General features: G+C 35.1%; 1 protein-coding gene across 1 annotated transcript in view; it reads left to right on the top strand.

Annotated features, from left to right (window-relative positions):
• The window catches only part of LOC100543036 (keratocan), a 29,355-nt gene extending 16,453 nt beyond the window's left edge, over positions 1 to 12,902 (top strand). Inside the window, exons 4-5 of the mRNA XM_003202125.4 lie at positions 7,198 to 8,090; positions 12,730 to 12,902. Coding sequence (XP_003202173.2) covers positions 7,198 to 8,090; positions 12,730 to 12,902 — 1,066 coding nt within the window. The remainder of the gene's footprint in view (positions 1 to 7,197; positions 8,091 to 12,729) is intronic.
• The last annotated feature ends 6,317 nt before the right edge of the window (positions 12,903 to 19,219 follow it).

The raw sequence follows: 19,219 nt of genomic DNA, 5'->3' as shown, positions 1-19,219 counted from the left end.
AAAAAAAAAAAAAGCGGTGTTGTGCTGAAGTGCTTGTTGAGGACTTTAATCTACACTATAAAGATGTTGTTTCAACATGTTCTATATGAAAGGATAATCGGTGACTGGAGTATTCATGGTGAGTGAGACTGTAGCTTCAAGTCAGGACTCTGGAAGAAAACATGAGTACTTTGGAATTGCCAGCTGTTGAAAATTATGCCTAACCAGACTGTTAAAAAATCACATATTCTTCGTTCGATATTTCCCAAAGAATATCTGCATTAAAAATCAGACTAAAATATATTACAATTAATGGAAAGTGAAGTACAGATTACATTTTCATATACTTATACCATTTGGATTTTCTTTCAAAATACTAAAAAAGCACCCTATCCTTGAATTTGTCATCTGCCAGAATCACTATAGTAGAGTTTTATTATAAAAGGACTACAATATTTTTTTCATTAAGATGTGGGGGTGCTCTTTTTTGAAAGGCTTGCCATTTCTTTCAGAAAACAGAACTTTCTAGAGATCTGAGCTTCTCAGAATTCATCACCTTACTAAGGGAATCTAAAATGAAGAAGTGTTCAAATTATTTTTATACTTTTTTAACAACAGAACTAAATAAAAGAACAGAAGAAACACTCGTGCTGCACAGCCTGTTTTCACTATATTTATGTTACTTTCAAATATTTAATCTGATAATTTATTTTTCAAGACTGTAGATATAAATAATAGTCACTGAATGACTAATGCATGCTTTAATTTACCATTAGTTGCCTAGCAAATATTAATCATCTAAATAGTTACATGCAGGCCCAAGAATTCAATGTATATTTGTAATTTACAAATGCGTAAAATTTGGATATTTAATTTAAGATACATTTAGCATATAGAGTTGCATATCTACATTTTAAAAATCAAGTCTCTGATATTAACATAGAATATATTTGTTTCAGTGTTGAAAATGTTGAAAACTTGAAAACAAATTAAGGTAAGAGATTAACAGCTATATTTACATGACAGGTAAACTAAACCTAGCTAGCCAAAGTAAAAACCAGATCTTGGCATTTTATTGTGGAACTTCATTGTGTCACCGTGGTGAAGAGTTCAAAATAGAAAGAGAACAGACATCCAAATCATTCCCTAATGAAGCATGTTTGGAAGAGCTCTGTACTTCCCATAGAAGTTGAATTCTTTTCCATAGTTACTCGGTTCTGAAATTTGCTGTTCTGCAATGATGTCTTTAAGTTGAGCTATTCAGTTCTCGCTGGAGGTTTCACAAGGGAGTTCTCCCATAACAGAACTTGTGGGTTGAGATAAAACTACTTCAAAAGATAGCGAGAAGGAAGAGAATAATAGTTATGACAGTATATATATATAGCAATATATTTAGCAATATAGAATTTGCTCACCACCCACTGACTGATGCCCAGTTAGTCCCCTGGTGAGCAGAAGAGAGACAGATTTACTCCCATCCCCTTCAAAACTCCTTCTTCATGGTATCATATGATATGGAATATCCTTTTGGCCAGTTTAAATCAGCTGTCCTGATTCTGTTCCCCCCAGCTCCTTGGGCCCTTAGCTGAGAATGGCTTTGGCTCTGTACTACACTGCTTAGCAGCAACACATTGCTGTGTCACAATCATTGTTTTTCTCCTAGAACCAAAACATAACATTATACTAGACACTCTGAAGAAAACAACTGGATCCCAACTAAGACACTGTTTCAAGCAACAGAAACATATCACCAATCCATGCCAATCTTCAGAAATGAAAGAGACAGGGGAACCCAAATAAATGTATTCATGTGGCTTAAGCAGGCTGCACAACAGTCTGGAGCTGCTGAGTACATAGTGAAAACTGACTGAACTGTGTGTGGACCTTTTTTCTTCAGATTATTGAAGCATCTCCATCTCTGTAGTCATCCTGAAGGGAATTTTAAAACATGTTACAGGTAAACTGATTGTCCTTTGGGGCGTGGCATACAACATTTTAGTAAAGCAGTAATCAAATACTGGATGGCAGTCTTTGTTAAATGAAGAAATCCACAGGGTGAATCAGATATACTTGCAGTATATTCTTGGCTTTGCTGGTAATGATCTACACACATGCTTGATGTTTAACAGACCTTGCTTCATACTAAATCTGAGACATATGACAGCCATTATTTAAAGAAAGCAATGCATTTCTTCCCTGTCATTAGTGTCAGTACTGAAGCAGAGCAATTGCTCTTAAAGAAGTCTCAGTTATCCTTATCTCCTGCCTGTAAGTTTTGATAGTCTCTGTTTTTTAGCCCTTCTAGTCTTTCTCAAGCATGAATTGTTCCTATTCTCAAACATGTCACTACTTTTTTTCCTGACAGATTCATTAACAATGTGAATTGCTAGGATGGAACAAAAATATTATAATCATTTCAGACATATTCCTTAAGCTGTAATAATCCCAACAATTTATTTTTAAAAGACCTGCAGAATCCACAGAATGAGTATTCATGGGATTTTTGTTGTAATCATATTTGCATTTCCTTTTATTATCATGCAAATATGATCTTGGAGATTGTTTATCATCTCAGGGACATTTTGCACTTCACTGATATTTTGATTGTTCAGCTTCACAGTTTAAGAATGACTCTTGTTGAAAGTAAAGTCTTGGAAAGTGTCTCAGGTTGGATCCTCAAAATGAAAAGTCTCCCAAACCATTAGTCATTTTTTAAAATCTTGGCCATGATCTTTTATTAGCCTGTAAAAATTTATCACTGTATATTGCACCCTTTAAATAATTAATAGCAACACCAGATGATGGAGAATCATGCAAAACAAATGAATGAAGGATAATTTGTGCACAGTCTTGATGGTTTCTTGGAAAGTAGGTCTTTCTGTGATATCTGTTTGGGCACCCACTCATGTGTTCCCAAAGCACAATTTCCAAAATGTTTAAATGCATGTGAGAATACATATTATAGTCAGCATAGGCTTTTTCTCTTGATTTTGAGTTTTGAGGACTTTTCTCTCCATTTTTTTCTGCTGTTTGTATAACCAAAAAAAAAAAAAAAAGAAAATACATCTTGTTAAAAAATTCTTAGAGAATAAACTTGCTGTTTGTTTGTTTTTTTTTCCTGGTGAATCATAGAATGGTTTGGGTTGGAAGGGACCCTTAAGATCACCTAGTTCCAACCCCTCTGCTATAGGCAGGGACATGTCCTTCTAGACCAGGATGTTCAAGGCCCCATCCAGCCTGGTCTTGAATGCTTCCAGGGAAGAGGCATTCACAGCCTCACTGGGCAACCTGTTCCAGTGTCTCACCACCTTGACAGTAAAGAATTTCTTCCTAATGTCCAGTCTAAATCTGCCCTACTTCAGTTTAAAACCATTTCCCCTCGTCCTATCACTACATGCCCTTATAAAAAGTCCCCCCCCAGCTTTCCTTGAAGGCCCCCTTCAGGTATTGGAAGGCCGCTATAACATCCCCCCAGCGCCTTCTCTTCTCCAGGCAGAAGAGCCCCAGCTCTCTCATCCTGTCCCTGTAGGGGAGGTGCTCCAGCCTTCTGATCAACTTCAAGCAACTACAGGTCCTCCTCTGTACTCATACTCACTTCAACAGCTCAGTGAAATACCTGATCTCCAAATCCTCAGAGGTCACATCGTGACGTGCTTCTCCTTTGCCAAATAGCAGTTTACCCAAACAGCTCCACTGTCTGTCAAGGTAAGCTACAAGTCCCTCTGCCTAGGACTTCTGTGATAGCATAATAAACATCTGTACATGATCAGCAGGTTAAAGGGAAAATTCAGACCCTCCTGAAGCATAAGAATAATGAACCTTTCTTGTTAAATGTGCAACATCTGGCAGCTTGCAGTGGAGTGTGTCACAGCAGATATCTGCCACTATTACTCACTGTTTCAAACTTTTCAGTTCAATGTTTGTGAAGGTCTTGACTCATTCCTTAATGGTGAACAAATCTCAAAAACTCTGTATCCATTCTATATGCACTTCATGAAGATTTAGCACAAATGCAAACCAGATTTACACTGTGCTGGCTGGGTTTGACAAGAATCATAGATATACTTTTCATTGTCCAGCCTCCTTAAATCAATTGTAACTGAACTCACAACTATTTTAACATTCATAGTGTGCTGCTTTCCACCTCTACCCATCTCCTTTCCATGGAGTTCAGCTGACCAGCTTTCTGGTCACTAGCATGTAGCAAGACAACTGCTGCAGGAGGAAACATTCTAAGGCCTAGATCTTTAAAGTGGCAGTCATAATGAGAAGGTTAGTATGGCACATTTAATTTTTTGCTCATAAGTAGTATATCTGCTTAAAGCTAAAACTTTTATTTTTAGGCATAGATGTAAATGTAAGAGATGGTGAAGAGTCTGGAGTTCTAATGGAGTGAAGCACTTAAGCACTTGTTTTGTTTCTAAGCCCATACTTAAGCTACATCAAAATAGCAGGTAATAACAATGTATTTTTTTTCCCTGAACAAAAAGCAAGCTAGTACAAATATGTACTTGTCAACAAAAGTTTAGAATATGCTTAGCAGTAGCCTTACTGAAATAAGTGGAAGCTGAAAATGTACTTAAGGGTTGATTTCCTTTTATTTATTTATTTATGTCATTTTTGCAAGACAAAAGAATGAGGATTAAAATGAAGATTAGGTTATTAGATATTTCTAAAACCACTTTTTAGACATTCTGAATTTGGGAGTCAAAATATTAAATATTACAAAATAAGTTCTTGGAGATTTTATTACTAAAAAAAATTAGATTGAATTGAATTAAACTTACTATATGTTTTATAATGAACATAAACTCATAAAAGCTTTGAGGATGTATTTTATGTTTGTAGCATTTTCATTAACTTTTCTTTTAAAATACTTATGCTTTGGCTTTTAAAATACTGGCTTTGACCTTGGCTAGTTTTTCTGATATTTATCTGTTATTTTTTTGTGCCAGAAAAGAAAACAAAAATCTCCCCAAAGTATTTAATGTGAGAAATATGCATTTATGCTTTAGAAAGTGAGTTGGCTGGAAAGAGTTTACTTTAGATCAGTGATAAAACAAGATAATTAATTGGTGCTTACATAATTAAAAACAGACCTCACTGCAGGAGGCACTGTGGAATATGATATCTTAGTAGAAATATATGCAAAAATGTCTCAGAAGAAAAAGTAAAAGGCATGTTTTAATCCTTAAAAAAATGAAAATATATGTTATTAAAAAATTCTTAGCAAATGCTTTTGCTATTTTCTTCCCCTAATCAAAAATTACATCTTTAAATGGCAAGGCAGCATCTGCATTTAATCAAAATCAAATAAAAGATTTCCGTAGGAACAGATGGCACTGTTTTTAATGCTTTGTGGCCAGTTCAGGTATTATGAGAATGAATTATGATGTAAGCAAGCTTTGTGTAAAGTATAATTTGACAGAAGTATTGAATAAAGGAATACTTTGTGTTACCTGTTTCATCTAGACCAGATCATCTCATCTGCTAAAATGTAAGAATCAAATGCCTTAAGCTCTGTAGCTGCTTGATATTCAAGTCAGGATTTCCTGCCTTTTCTTGCCTAGGTGCTGAGGTGCCTTAGCTATTTTAGGGGTTAAAAGCTGTAGTCACTGATGCGTATATATTAGGCTGTATTCGTAGAACGTGGCTTGTAGCCTGACTCAAGCTATTACAGTCTAACAGCAGTGACCAATAGAAAGGGGAGATCCAAGAAAGCTGAGGTAAGCCCAAATTCTGAAGCAACCTCAAATTAGGAACAATAGCTAATAAGGTGTGTATGGTAATACATCTGGGAATGTTAGCACATAATTCAAGTTTTATATGCTATTAATTCTTAGGACAGGAAGCAAACACAGTGGTTAGCAGCCAAAGGCTGTAACAGTGATTTCTAACTGGCTGCAGACAGCTTCAGGAACTTGACTTACAAGGTAAACTACTTTATATTTCTTTTAAAAATATTATTTTTATTATGATATCATATTATTATGAATATTTACAGAGTGAGAAGGTACCATTTCACTATGCAAATTAAATACGTTACTCTTTAGAAATATTTTATTTGCCCTGTTTTGGAGTAATTCCAAATAGCAGATTCTGAGACTAGAAGATCTGTAGGATATTGCACTTGTTACTGGTAATAACCAAAATGAAAACTATTAACTGGCTGCATATGATATGCTGCAATTAACTGAGCTGTTAATCTTAATGCTGCACTAGACATAGGAAATAATTCCCTCTTTACTTAAATGTTATTTTTCTTCCAGAACCAATCTCTATATTTTGACCAGAAATCTCAGCCCTCTCTTGCTTCTGCATTTCAAAAAGCAAACAAGATAATAGAGTTTGTGAAGCACTGTTTTTGTGCTACATAAATATGTCCTGTTGGAGCAAATGATCACTGATGATCTTGTTCATTGTTTAATGGTGAAAAGGATTAGCAAAGCAAGTAATTAAGTAGGTGAAAAAGTTATAAAATGCATGAGTGCATACAAGATAATTCAGTTAGCACTTGCCTTTTTTGTAATTTAGATCAGGCATTTGTTTTGCCTCTTTGCTTTAGAGAAGAAAATTCATAACTTTGAATTTGAAAGAGAAAGGGAGGAAGGGAAATAGAATACTCAAACATATTCCCTCCAAGCTTTTTAAGAACATGCCCAACAAACAGCTGTTAAAACATTCTTTGATCTTTCACTTTTATGTGATGAGAAAAGGTCTGGAAAATCTGATCCAGATGCCATTATAATTTAGAAGAGAGGAAAACCAGAAAAGATTATATGATTAATTTAAAAGGGAGTAACACAGACTACAAAGGTATTATCTTCACAGTATCGATAGCATTATTGAAGATGATAAGTTAAATAAACTAGCTTACACAGAAAGCTCTGTGCAGGAGATTTTAAAATAAATACATTTATAAAAAGGACTGATTTAATGTCAGAGACACGCTCTATTCTTTTACATTCTTTGAAATGATCCCTGTATGAACATCAGTTAAATTTGTAGCCATTATGAAAACTAAGTTAAATTGGGAAAATTTTCAACATATAATGCTGAACTGTCTATACCTCACATTACTATTTAGGAAATGCCATTGGTGACAAAATTTGGCTGTTTATAAAGGAAATATTATTTGTAATGTAATAATGCTTTGTTAATTTGGTATGCTGTTAGAGAGTTCTCTTGAGACAACTAATTGTTTTTTCCCCTTCTAAGGCAAATGATGACTCTAAAAGTCTGTCCAAGTCTTTTGCTATTATTCGTAGTCCACTCTGTGTGGACTCGAACTGTGAGACAAGTTTATAATGAGCTGGATCCTGAGCATTGGTCTCACTACACTTTTGAGTGTCCACAAGAGTGTTCTTGTCCTCCTAGTTTCCCCAATGCATTATACTGTGATAACAAGGGACTTAAAGAAATACCTGCAATCCCAGCAAGAATTTGGTATCTCTATCTTCAAAACAACCTCATTGAAACAATTTCAGAGAAGCCTTTTGTTAATGCCACTCATTTGAGATGGATAAATCTGAACAAGAATAAAATCACCAACAATGGAATTGAGAGTGGTGTGCTCAGCAAGCTGAAAAGGCTTTTGTACTTATTCCTAGAAGATAATGAGTTGGAAGAGGTGCCAGCTCCATTACCGGTGGGCTTGGAACAGCTAAGGCTGGCTAGAAACAAAATCTCCAGAATCCCAGAAGGAGTCTTCAGCAATTTGGAAAATCTCACTATGTTAGATCTGCACCAAAATAATTTGTTGGACAGCGCTCTTCAAAGTGACACCTTCCAAGGACTCAACAGCCTTATGCAACTCAACATAGCGAAAAATTCCCTCAAAAAGATGCCTTTAAGCATTCCAGCTAACACACTGCAGCTGTTTTTAGACAACAACTCCATTGAAGTTATCCCAGAAAACTACTTCAGTGCAATACCCAAAGTGACTTTCCTTAGGCTGAACTACAATAAATTATCTGATGATGGCATTCCCCCAAATGGGTTTAATGTTTCATCTATTCTAGACCTACAGCTGTCTCACAACCAGCTCACTAAAATTCCACCTATCAATGCTCATCTCGAGCACCTTCACCTTGATCACAACAGAATCAAAAGTAAGTGTGTATCACCAGTGATATCACCAAGAAGTAATTCTTTTAAAATGGCTGCTAAAATGGCTGCTTAACTTCAGAAAGTACTTGTTGAAAGCAGAGATTAAAGATGTGCAATGGGTTATAGGGAAATAAGCAAAAGGACCTCCCAGAGGCCAATTTTCAATTCTGTTCTAAAATATGACAGACAAATATGTGTGTTTGAGTAATACCAAATTTTGAAAAATGTTCACTGGAATACAGAAAAAAAATCCTTGTAAGCAGATCAGAAGTAGAAGGTTTAAGGAATTTTTTTTCCATTTCAGTTTTGATATATACACACCAGTGACCATTTTGTGAGAGAAAATTAAGTTTTCACACAAATATGATGAGAGTAAATGAGCAAGAAACAACAATAAAAAAAATGAGGGTAATAGTTTGGGATGTTCAATGCACATCTATATAACTGTCATATTTCCAAGGTTTCTGAGAACATTAGAGTAATTAGAGTAAACTAACAGAATCACTATATTTTCAGCTGGTTTGAGCATCTCTTTGTCCACCTAAATTATTTAGAGGGGCTCTTAAAGCAGAATAAAATGTAGGCTGTAGTCAACACAGTCTATTTTGAATATAACTATAGTATGGCTATTGAATGTTTCAGTTCTGAATATCCTCCCCATATATATATATATATGTATATATATATATATTTTGTGAACAAAATGCTGACTTCTGGATTTAGTCTTCCTTGATGAACAATCTTTCAATTGACTTTACAGAAGCTTTGTCCCACTAAGGTTTACCTCTTCAAACATCATCATTTAAATGAAACAAGGTTTTATTCCTAAGGCAGTAGAAGCTTTTCAAATCCTATCTCTGCTTCTAACAACGTTTCCAGCATCTAGGTACACCAGGAATGTTCTGGTAAGGTATACCAGGTAGAGTATCTGCATACAAGTCCTGCATATCATAAATCTTTCTGATTATTAATCTGCAGCTGCCTTTTGCTAGCCAGTACAGTAAGCTGTTTCATGCCAAAGGACAAAATCAAAGTAGTCACTTTCTAATTATCACTGCATAGAAAGTAGCCAGGTCTCCACATTTGTCTTCTTGTCATGCTGATTTAATTGAACGAATTGTTTTCTATTTTGTATTACTAAAGGTAACAATTTTGCTTCTTTATGAAACAAAGACATATCAAAGGAGGATAGCTACTAATCATTTAATTAATTCTGAATTTTGGAAATCAAATGCATGAAAATTGATAAATACAGAAGAATTTTTGCAACTGGAACCTTTTTAAGTGATCTGCAATAAGCCTAACAGTTAATTAGAGTTAAGGCTAATGACAAATACTGCTATTGAACATATTTCACTGCCCTCTGGTTACAAAGGGATTTATTTTAATTGCTTCACTTCAGGGCCTTAGGTGTAGACTTTATCTCCTGTCACTTTAAATGGACAGTGAACTGAAATCATTGGAATGTAACTTGCCCAGTTAAGATGTGTTTTGTGTTTAGATAGCAAAGAGCATTTATGCAGTTGCCAGATTATTTTCCTTTCTTAAATAAGTTTTAAAATAAGTTTAAACCATGAAAAATAACCTATCTAGTATCTGTAAACTGAAGTTCATTTTCCAATGACACATGAATATCCATGAGTCTAAGTCACAATGATTTTCCACAAGACTTATATTTCTAAATGCCTTTACCACTTTTCAAATTGAACATTCATTACCTAAGCTCTTTGAAATTTTTCTCTTAATAATTTTTTCCAATGAAGTTTTATTCTTGGCGGCCATGTAAAAAGTAGTCAAACATATATTAAAAAACTAATATCTTAAATGAAGTACTGGTATTATCTAAGCTAGATTACCACAGGAGTGTAATTGTTCAAGAGGTACAATAATGACATAGGCTCCATTGCACAATGCTTTGATGGATATTTTATCACAGGAGCTTTAAGACTGCATGCAAGGAATTTAATTCTGTCAGGCAGGATAATTAAGTTGTGGCATTGGTCTGCAGATTGTTCTTAAGCACAAAAAGACAATGGTCTGTCATTATTTTAATGTAACAAATGTAAAGAACTTGAAAGAAAAGTAATTGTGAAAGTTTGGATCTGGTTTCTCCATTAAAAAATCCATCTGAAAATTTACTTATGCATGCTTAGTGTGACCTCTTCTAAAACATTAATTCTCAGATAGTCCTGCACACTTGCTAGTAGCTATTCTTTCCTCTTGGTTGTTCATAGTTACACTGTTGGCACTGCAAGAGTTCAGACACAAAATTTTGTTTGTAAATATTGTTTGTCCACTTTTTATTGCACTGAAGCCCAGTGAAATCAGCGGTAATCTGGTCTTGGTGAAACCAAGATTTTGTTGTGTCCCTTCACCAAGATTTACACTGCACCACAGAATACAATAGTACACAACATTTGGAAGCGAAATCAACATAAAACAAAAACCAATCATGGCTACAGCAGATAAGCATCACTTCTGTTAAATCACATTTTGAATCATAGCTGTTTGCATATTTATGAGATACACATGCAAGGCTGTGAGGTGTCAAATCATGGGACAGAGATTGTTAGAGGAAGCAAAAAGAGGTGAAGGCATGAAATGACAATGTAGAGAATGAACTATGGTAAGCAGATGGCATTACAATGTTATCAAAGGAGTGATAAAAGGGAGCAAATATTAAGTTTTCCAAGGGGAATGTCAGAAAGCTGAGCTAGCTCCTTTGAGATAATATTGTTCCATGCAAAGAGAACGGGAGAGTTCCTTGGGCCAAATAGCAATACCAATCTCTCAAAATTCATTTTATGATATTTGGAAGGAAATGGTCTATGTTCTAGATCCTGTCTAACTGTCAGACTCCTGAACTATTACTATTACTGGCTTTCTTGGTGAAAGAGCCCAGAAAAATACAGATGGCTACTGCTGTTAATTAATACAAAAAGAGGAAAGGGAGTCCAACTATTTGAGCATAGTGGGTGCTGCTAGATGCTGTAACAGTAGACCAGCCACACGCTCCCACTCCTATATGTCCTAATACACTCATCTTCTATATCAACTCACTTTCTAAATGTTGAGACGTTATGAATTTATACTGGAAAAAGAAGCAGGATCTTTTGTAGCTCTTCAGCAGGTGTAGAGTATTAGCCAGTAATGAGGATCTCTTCAGTTTTCCCCAATAGCAGGTCCAGAGTCTCAGAGTAAATATTATGCTACTTGTCAAAAATACTGACCACAATTGAATTTGTCTTATTTAAAATAAACATCCAAGATTTTAGTATGTACTTTAAATTAGTTATTTAGTCCTCTACAGTTCCAGAGGGAAATTCATCCTATCTTTAGGAGACACTAATCAACTTTTCTATGCGTCCAGTTCTCTCCAGAATTTGTAAATGGAATCTAAATGGTTTGCTTAGACTGACACTATCCTCTGCATGAATCAGTTCCTTTGAGGAAACAATACTAATGTAACTGGATTGCCCTGTCCCTCCTTTTGCCGGCAAAATTCAGCAATATGCCTACGAATCCAGGATTGAAAGAGATAAAGGCTTTTACTCCTCTGATAATTTGTGTAGAGTTTACTATTTATATGATAACAAAACCACTTTATACCACACATCATCAAGAAATCACTTCATAGATGGTCTATGGTTAGAAAACCATTTCTCGTGGTTTTCTCGTGTTCAGGTTGGAATAATTAGCCCACTGAACACTATTCCACTGTGATATTTCCTAGATCAGAGAACACAGAATTTTAGAATTCATTTGAAGCCATCTTGTCTTCTAAGGACAGCAGTGCTCTTTGGCTCTTCTAAATGCATTATGACCTGAAAAGACAAATATTGCCTGCTATATAGTATTGATTCATTTGCAAAACTTTTAATAATTACTTCCATAATGAAACCTTATTCTTGAATTTCCTGTTTCATATCTTCGCATAAGAAAATAAGTTGTACCTTGTTTCTTCCAACACTATCAAATGTCCTACAAGAATATTCAATGCATTAATCAAATTTCACAACAAAGGCAAAGAGATTTTCTTACAATATTTCTGATAGACTAGCTAGATAGTATATAACCAGTCTCCATGACAAAGATGAAGTCTTTCAAGACATCACCAATATCTGGGCAGTGTTAGAAATACTACTTTTCTCTTTGGAAAAAAAAACCAAAACGTTTTTTGTTCTTGTTGCGATTGTTCTGTCATAACTTCAAATCAGAAGATACGTGCATATTATTGCATATCACTGAAGTAAGATCTTCAAAATTCCTCAGCATTAGCCTTGTTCTGCCTCCTGTGGTCAGAGTTATGTCTCAAAATATACTTACTGGTGTAATTGTCTAAGCTAGTTGCTTTTGTCTCTATCCAAGATGAGATTATATGTCTAGCACACTTTATTCACAATTATAGTATGTAGCATACAGTTGAATATGTGATTCACTGCTCTAAATTACATTATCTCAATGTACATTTCTACATTAACAAATGTAAATTTGTTAATTTGGTGTTATTCCAACTCTGACAAGAGAAAGTGACTCCCACACAAACACTGGTGCATGGTTGTATTCTTTTTCTAAGGACATTTTAGTTTTCAAGAACTCTCCTCATGGAAATTAACTAACATGTGTGATCTACATTTTCAGGTGTCAATGGTACTCAGATATGCCCAGTCTCAATTGCTGTAGCAGAAGACTACGGTCTTTATGGTAACATCCCCCGCCTTCGTTATCTTCGCTTGGATGGAAATGAAATTCAGCCTCCAATTCCTTTGGACATCATGATCTGTTTCCAGCTACTTCAGGCTGTTGTCATATAAACATAATGCAATTTTATATAAACATATTGCATAATGCACTCTTGTGCTGTCAGAATGCTAAGATACAAGTTTTGCTGGAATGAAACTTGTTTTAACTCAGAAATCAAGAACAATTTTATTTTGACTGTACTTTGTTCTTTGCTTGCATCTTTTCTGCAGCTGAAAAGATTGTTCTTCTTTTAGAAGAGATTTTGAATATACATAAAACATTCTTAACACTTGACCTAAGAATTCCTAATGCAAATATGTAGAAAATTCTCAGTTGTAATTTCCCAAATATTCCAAAGCAAATGCTTATCTATCTTGTCAAATTTTACAATGTTTATTCTATTTATATCATTGGTTTAGACAAGTTATATTTCCATGTATTTGTTACCTAGTAACTAGCATAAAGAATTTAGGTGCACTCAGCTAAATACTTGTTAGAGAAATCATGTGTAACATGAATACTAGTTTATCAGAACTGTCACTGTCTTTTTTAACTTCCTAACAGTTATCAGCCATTTCACGTGCAAATAACTCATAAATTGTTGTTGTCCTGACTGATAATGATATTTTTAAGACATGAAACATGTGAGACTCAGGGTCCAAAGCAATATACTGAGTATTTATTACTTGATAGGCTCATTCAATGTAAGATTTCAAAACTGAAACTGGACAAGGGAATACAGGATGAAATCTTGCTCTATCAAAGTGCCAATTTTCTGCTGTTTCATTCTTCAGCATTACATTTCTAATTTTGACACCATTTCTTCCTTCAGTTTTAGGATGGCCATTGAGTATTTGGTTCATATTTTGTTTCTATAGAGACAAAACCAAGAAAAGTAATTATGATCTATTTCAGAGTAGGTGTTTTACAGAAGATAGAATGACAAGTTAATATATCAGTAATAAACATAAATTTAAGAAATTAAGAGATAAAACCCTCCCCTCCTCTGACTAACCATAACTTATTTACTGAAGTAGACAAATATTTGGAAGTATATCAGTTGAAGCAAATACAACAAACTCTGAGCAGTGTTTAGCTATCTGCCGACTCATATAAATACACATAACTCTGGACTTTAGACATGTCCAGTTATTTAGATTTCAGTAGCTAACAAACAACATATTAGCAGGCATCTTTATACAAAATCTGGTTGATTTTGTATTTTTTTTTGTTTTTTGGTTGTTTGTTTCTTTTTGTTTTGTTTAGTAAAATAATACTGGGATTTCAGTACAAAACTCAAATATTTGAGTCAAATATTCACTCTATTCACTGTTAATATTTGCTATTTCTGATAGCCAACATAACAGACTATCCATCAGTCATATTATTTTATTTTTCTTGTATTTGTAGATAGAAGCAATTAGTTGAATCCATTTCTAACAATTTAAGACTGGCCTCAGTAACAATCAATTTAAGTATATATGTGGTACAGTCTTTTTCTTTGAAGATGAACCATTTTCTTAAAAGCAGATCTTTAAAAGCACTGAGAATTTCATCTTCTAACCTTCAGTCTCATATTGTTTGAAAATCAGGACTTATTGTGCTCCTTGCACTTATGGATATAACCCAGTGCAGAAGCCCAGAATAGAATTAACTTATTCAGAAATCCTGTTGCAAAAACCTTTCTTATTGCAGTTCATTTTATATGATTGCTGGAAAATTTTAGCAAAATATTTTCTGTACCTCTACATTTAATCTATATGAAAAAAATACAGATCTAAAGTCTATACAATATGTATCCATGTTCTTTAGTAGTAACATAGTAATTCATTTTTTGAAAAAGAAACAATTTTGGGGACAGTACTACCAATTAAATTATAACAATCATCATCTGCTTGTACTTGGAAATGAATTTCTACTTACAACAAAGAAAAAATAGTCTAATGTAGGGATTCACAGGTATGTATGTGCATTGTCAACAGTTCTACTTTATGATATTGCAAAGTATCCTTATGCTCAAACCAGGGATTATGACATTTTAGACATATATTAAATATATATAAATATATTAAAAAAAGACTAACCATTCCCAGTGAGATGTCAAGATTAACTACTAGAAGTAAATAGATACAAGGACAAGAGAGAACATCAGGGTAGTCAGCTTTCTTGGTAGGGATATAATGTGCTCTTTAATGAAATCGCTGCTAATGGTTGCTTTCAATCAGATGGGCTGATATCAGTAGGATTTTCCAATCTGTGACAGATGAATGACTGTAGGGTGAATAGCCTTATGAATTAGCTCTTCAAAGGTCAACAATTGGAACAATCATTTTACACATGCAGATTAATCCTAAGTATCTGTCCTTTTCAAATCCCAGTTAATTTCAGTGAAGACAAAAGTTCCTGATAGCTCCGTGGAAGAACATTTACTGAGCTGAAGAGCTGCTGCTGCCAACTGTTGTGTCCTACACCTTTGATACATACAGCTGATTTTGCATCTGAAAACTGTTTAATGAAAAGAAAATCATAAGTATCCTCATTTAGGCTAATTTGTTCTGTCTTGATTACATCTCCCAGAAGCAGCAGAATGATATATAATTAAAAAGAGCTTTGCTACTACACTGATCTTCACAAGACAAATCAACACTGATTGGGGATTGGGCAGATTTACTGCATGCATAAGCTCTATTTACAATAGTCTTGGTGCTCTACATATTCAGAGAATATAGGTGAAATTTCCTCTCAGATTGAAATAGCAGATCTAAATCACAGTATTTTTTACTTACATCATTCAATTCAGTCTCAAACTTTTGGCTGTCACAAATCAATTGCGCAATAAGAAGAAACAAAGGGGAACTAAATGTACGCTTTCAGCCACACTTCATCTAATTCATCTGTTATGCTAGAACACTGTAAAAGACACTGCAAAACACTGTCATTTTCCCTATGATGATGGTCTCTCAAACACTATGAAATGCATCACTGTGCTTGAAAGTCTGATACTGATTATTCCTAATCCAATATTCATTTCTCACTGATACCTCCTGATTCAGAAATAACTCAGCCTCTTTCACTGCAAGGGGAAAGGAGCAGAGCTCTCATCTTTCCAGTCTCAAACCACAGCTGCCTTCATAAAGCTGACATTTGTTTCACTTAGTTTTCAATGTGCTCTGATAATTATTTTGAACAGGTTATCATTTAAAGAAACAAAGATATATATAAGAAGTATGTGAAGTTCAATACAAAGCAAGTCACTTTAAGAACAGCGTGGTTGTGGCCAGCAGCTAACCAAACCACAGATATCTAATGCTTTGCCAGAAATACATATTAGATATGTTTTAATTCTGAAATTATGATAGTTAACACAGATGTGCTGTCACTTAAGCTCAGGGTACAGATGGTTGTGCTGTAAAGCAAAGCAGAGAACCGAGAACTTCAGGAAGTGAGAAGAACCCAGACATTTCTCACACATCTGCCAGCCTGATGGAAGGCAGCATGCTAGATCTATCAAAAGCCTTTATGGTTTTATAATGCAGCTGGCTCTGTAGAAAGAAAAGTCTTTTATAGATGCTGCCAGCATAGTTAAAAAGTCAGCCATATGCACAAGTTTTCCTTCTCTGTACTTCTCTCTGGCATTTTCTATTTCTTTCTCACTATTTCAAACAGCTTGCTACCACTTTCTTCTTCAGCATTTTTAATGAAAAACACCACAACAATCATCAGCAGAGATGTTTGTGACCACAGCATCTTATATGACGTCCAAAGAAAGAAGCACAAACAATAAGAGGTAAAATTTTTGAAGATGACTAGCAAGATCATGATGTCTGTGTTTACTACCCCCAAGATATATCCAGTATAACCTCTAGCATTCAACCTTGTTGCACCCAGAGGTTTCCAATGTTTGCCACAAACACTTGTCATTTTTTCAGACTAGAAAGAATATTTTCTGGTACTACATCCTAGCTAGTTTCATCATCTATCTGGAATTAGAATAACTATATTTCTGTACTGGTTGTATCTCATTTCTGCAACGCATGGCACAGAATCTTTGGCATTGTTCAAGTCAGCTAGTAAATATCTTCCTCTTGTTTGAAAGTCTCCTCCATAATTGCTTTTATTTTTTTTTCCAGAATTGCTTACTCTTTTAAACAGAAAGGGCAAGTCTACAAGGCATCACAGTGTATGGATAATGATACTCTGGAGTACTGCTGACTACTTCAGATCAGGCATCCAGAGCAATATAACCTCTTGTACATCCCTTAGCTAATTTACTTTTTTCCCCTTTAGTATCATTACTATTATCTCTGTTTTATATTCTTGCTCTGGCAGTGTTGGTTCAAACAAATCTCTGCTGTAACTATTTCCCAACATAGTTGTTTCTCACATCCTTTGCACTGTTGCAGTACTGCGGATGTACTCCTTGCTGTTTTTGTCTTGCTTTCTGTAGGATATGTATCAGACCAACCTACTTGCCTGTTGAGCAGCTTGATTCAGTCTTATTTCTTCAGTTGTTTTTTGTTGTTGTTGTTGTTTTTTTAAGATTAAGCATGTTTATGCATGCTGCACTAATTTTGTCTGGTTCCTGGCAGCTCAGTCACATCTGTTTTTCTCTAGGGGAAGTGCTTTCCAGACTGCTGTTCATGTAGAACTGCAGAGCAGTATACCCTGCTATGCACAGGATTCACACCTCCTCCTACGCACATGCATGGACCCAGGCTGATGCTGTCATGTCAACAGGGTGTCTCTGGAAATCTCTTCTCCAAGGCTTTTGTTTCCCTTAGTTTTGTTGTTTGTTTGTTTGTTTGTTTTTAATTTTTTTTATTATTTTTTATATATGATAATTAAAGAAGAAACTGGAATCACATCTTCCATGAACAAAAGCTGTTCCTAATTAGGCACTAGCACAATGAAATTTACATGGGGAATCAGCAGTGCTCAGTGAAACCAAGCTTTTTCAACAAATCATTTATTCATGAAAATGCTCTATCACAGTCTTTCTGAATTGTTAGTGAATTTATAAAAATATGCAAATAGTTTCAACAACACGGAAAAAAAAATACAACGGTGCTTATGTCTTAAAAAATAATCCTCTGCTAAGACATTAATGTAGCACAGTATGCCATTCCCCAGGTAATAAAACTCTGGAATTTGTCTGCAATTGTACTCCTGTTACTAGGAAGCCTATTCTCAAGAAGAGTAATCTCCTTGTGATGCTCTGCTTTGTTTCAAGACTCTAAATAAGCCACTAAAACTTTATATTGGCAGTGGGGAGAGCCTCCATGTTATTATGGATCTAGGCTCAAATCCAGCAGAGAGTGAATTGGAGTTAGATTTCTTTCTCTGAGGAGGTTGTTTGAGTGAGAAGTTCACTTGACTTTGTGAATCTTAACATTCTCTTTTTGTAATGGCTGGCACTATTCCAACTACAAAAGACCGATAGGAAACCATCCTGAGATTGCTCAGTAGCACAATGGCCAGGAGCTACTCTGCTCAAGTCCTATAAGTCCTCCTTCATCTGAGAAAGCTGCCAGGGAGAGATCCAGTGCAGCCTCTGGCTTCTTGGCCAAAAGTAAAAGCTGTTGATGAAGATTTTATCCAAGGGCAATAGTATTTTGGATCCTTCCGTAAGGTAGTCATTTACCTATTTGATCTGGTTTGATTCAAGTTCCCAAACACTCAATTCAAAACACAACATAAAAGCATGGTGTGAGATTTATCTTCCAGTTCAAAGAGAGAAAAAAAAAAAGTTAATTTGCAGTCAAATAAACAAAAATATTTTAATATTCATCTGCCCATCAAACAAACCAACTGAAAAGGCCAATTTTCTCTTCGCTAGCCAGGATTTCAGTGCTTTCTTTTTTTATCCATTGTTTCTTTCCATCTGGGATCACAAAACAGACTTCTCAGGTGTTGAAGGACACTGGTAATGATTTTCAGCAGCAGTATTATGCATGCTTCTTATTCTCCTCAAGGCATTAGAAAGAGTTGTGCTCATATTTTCGTACTTTTATGAGGTCTCCATACAGATCCCCTTTTGTGTGCTGTTTCAATGTCCATTGTTGTCAGTATTTGTGCAAGATGCCTGTGCTGGAAACTATTCCCAGGGATCAAAGTATGTCTGTGGTACCTGCTTTTTCCATATCTAACTGCTGTCTCCCTCTTCTATGACATACCTTCTCCTTGCTTTGGACTGCCTATTGTAAGCATTACAAAGAACAATATGAAAGGACATAAGGAACTTGTTGTCCTAAGAATAACTTATGCCTTTCTTACTAGAGTTGTCATAATGTTGTACTCACAAGATGGAATCCTGTTCTCTGGGCATGCAAACTAGTTGCCTGCTGCCTCCTCCAAGCAGATCTGCTTTGTCACTTGTTTTCTAACAACT

Source organism: Meleagris gallopavo, chromosome 1 (genome assembly GCF_000146605.3).
Source record: "Meleagris gallopavo isolate NT-WF06-2002-E0010 breed Aviagen turkey brand Nicholas breeding stock chromosome 1, Turkey_5.1, whole genome shotgun sequence".
NCBI lineage: Eukaryota > Metazoa > Chordata > Aves > Galliformes > Phasianidae > Meleagris > Meleagris gallopavo.
This window is presented reverse-complemented; position numbering and strand designations above follow the sequence as displayed.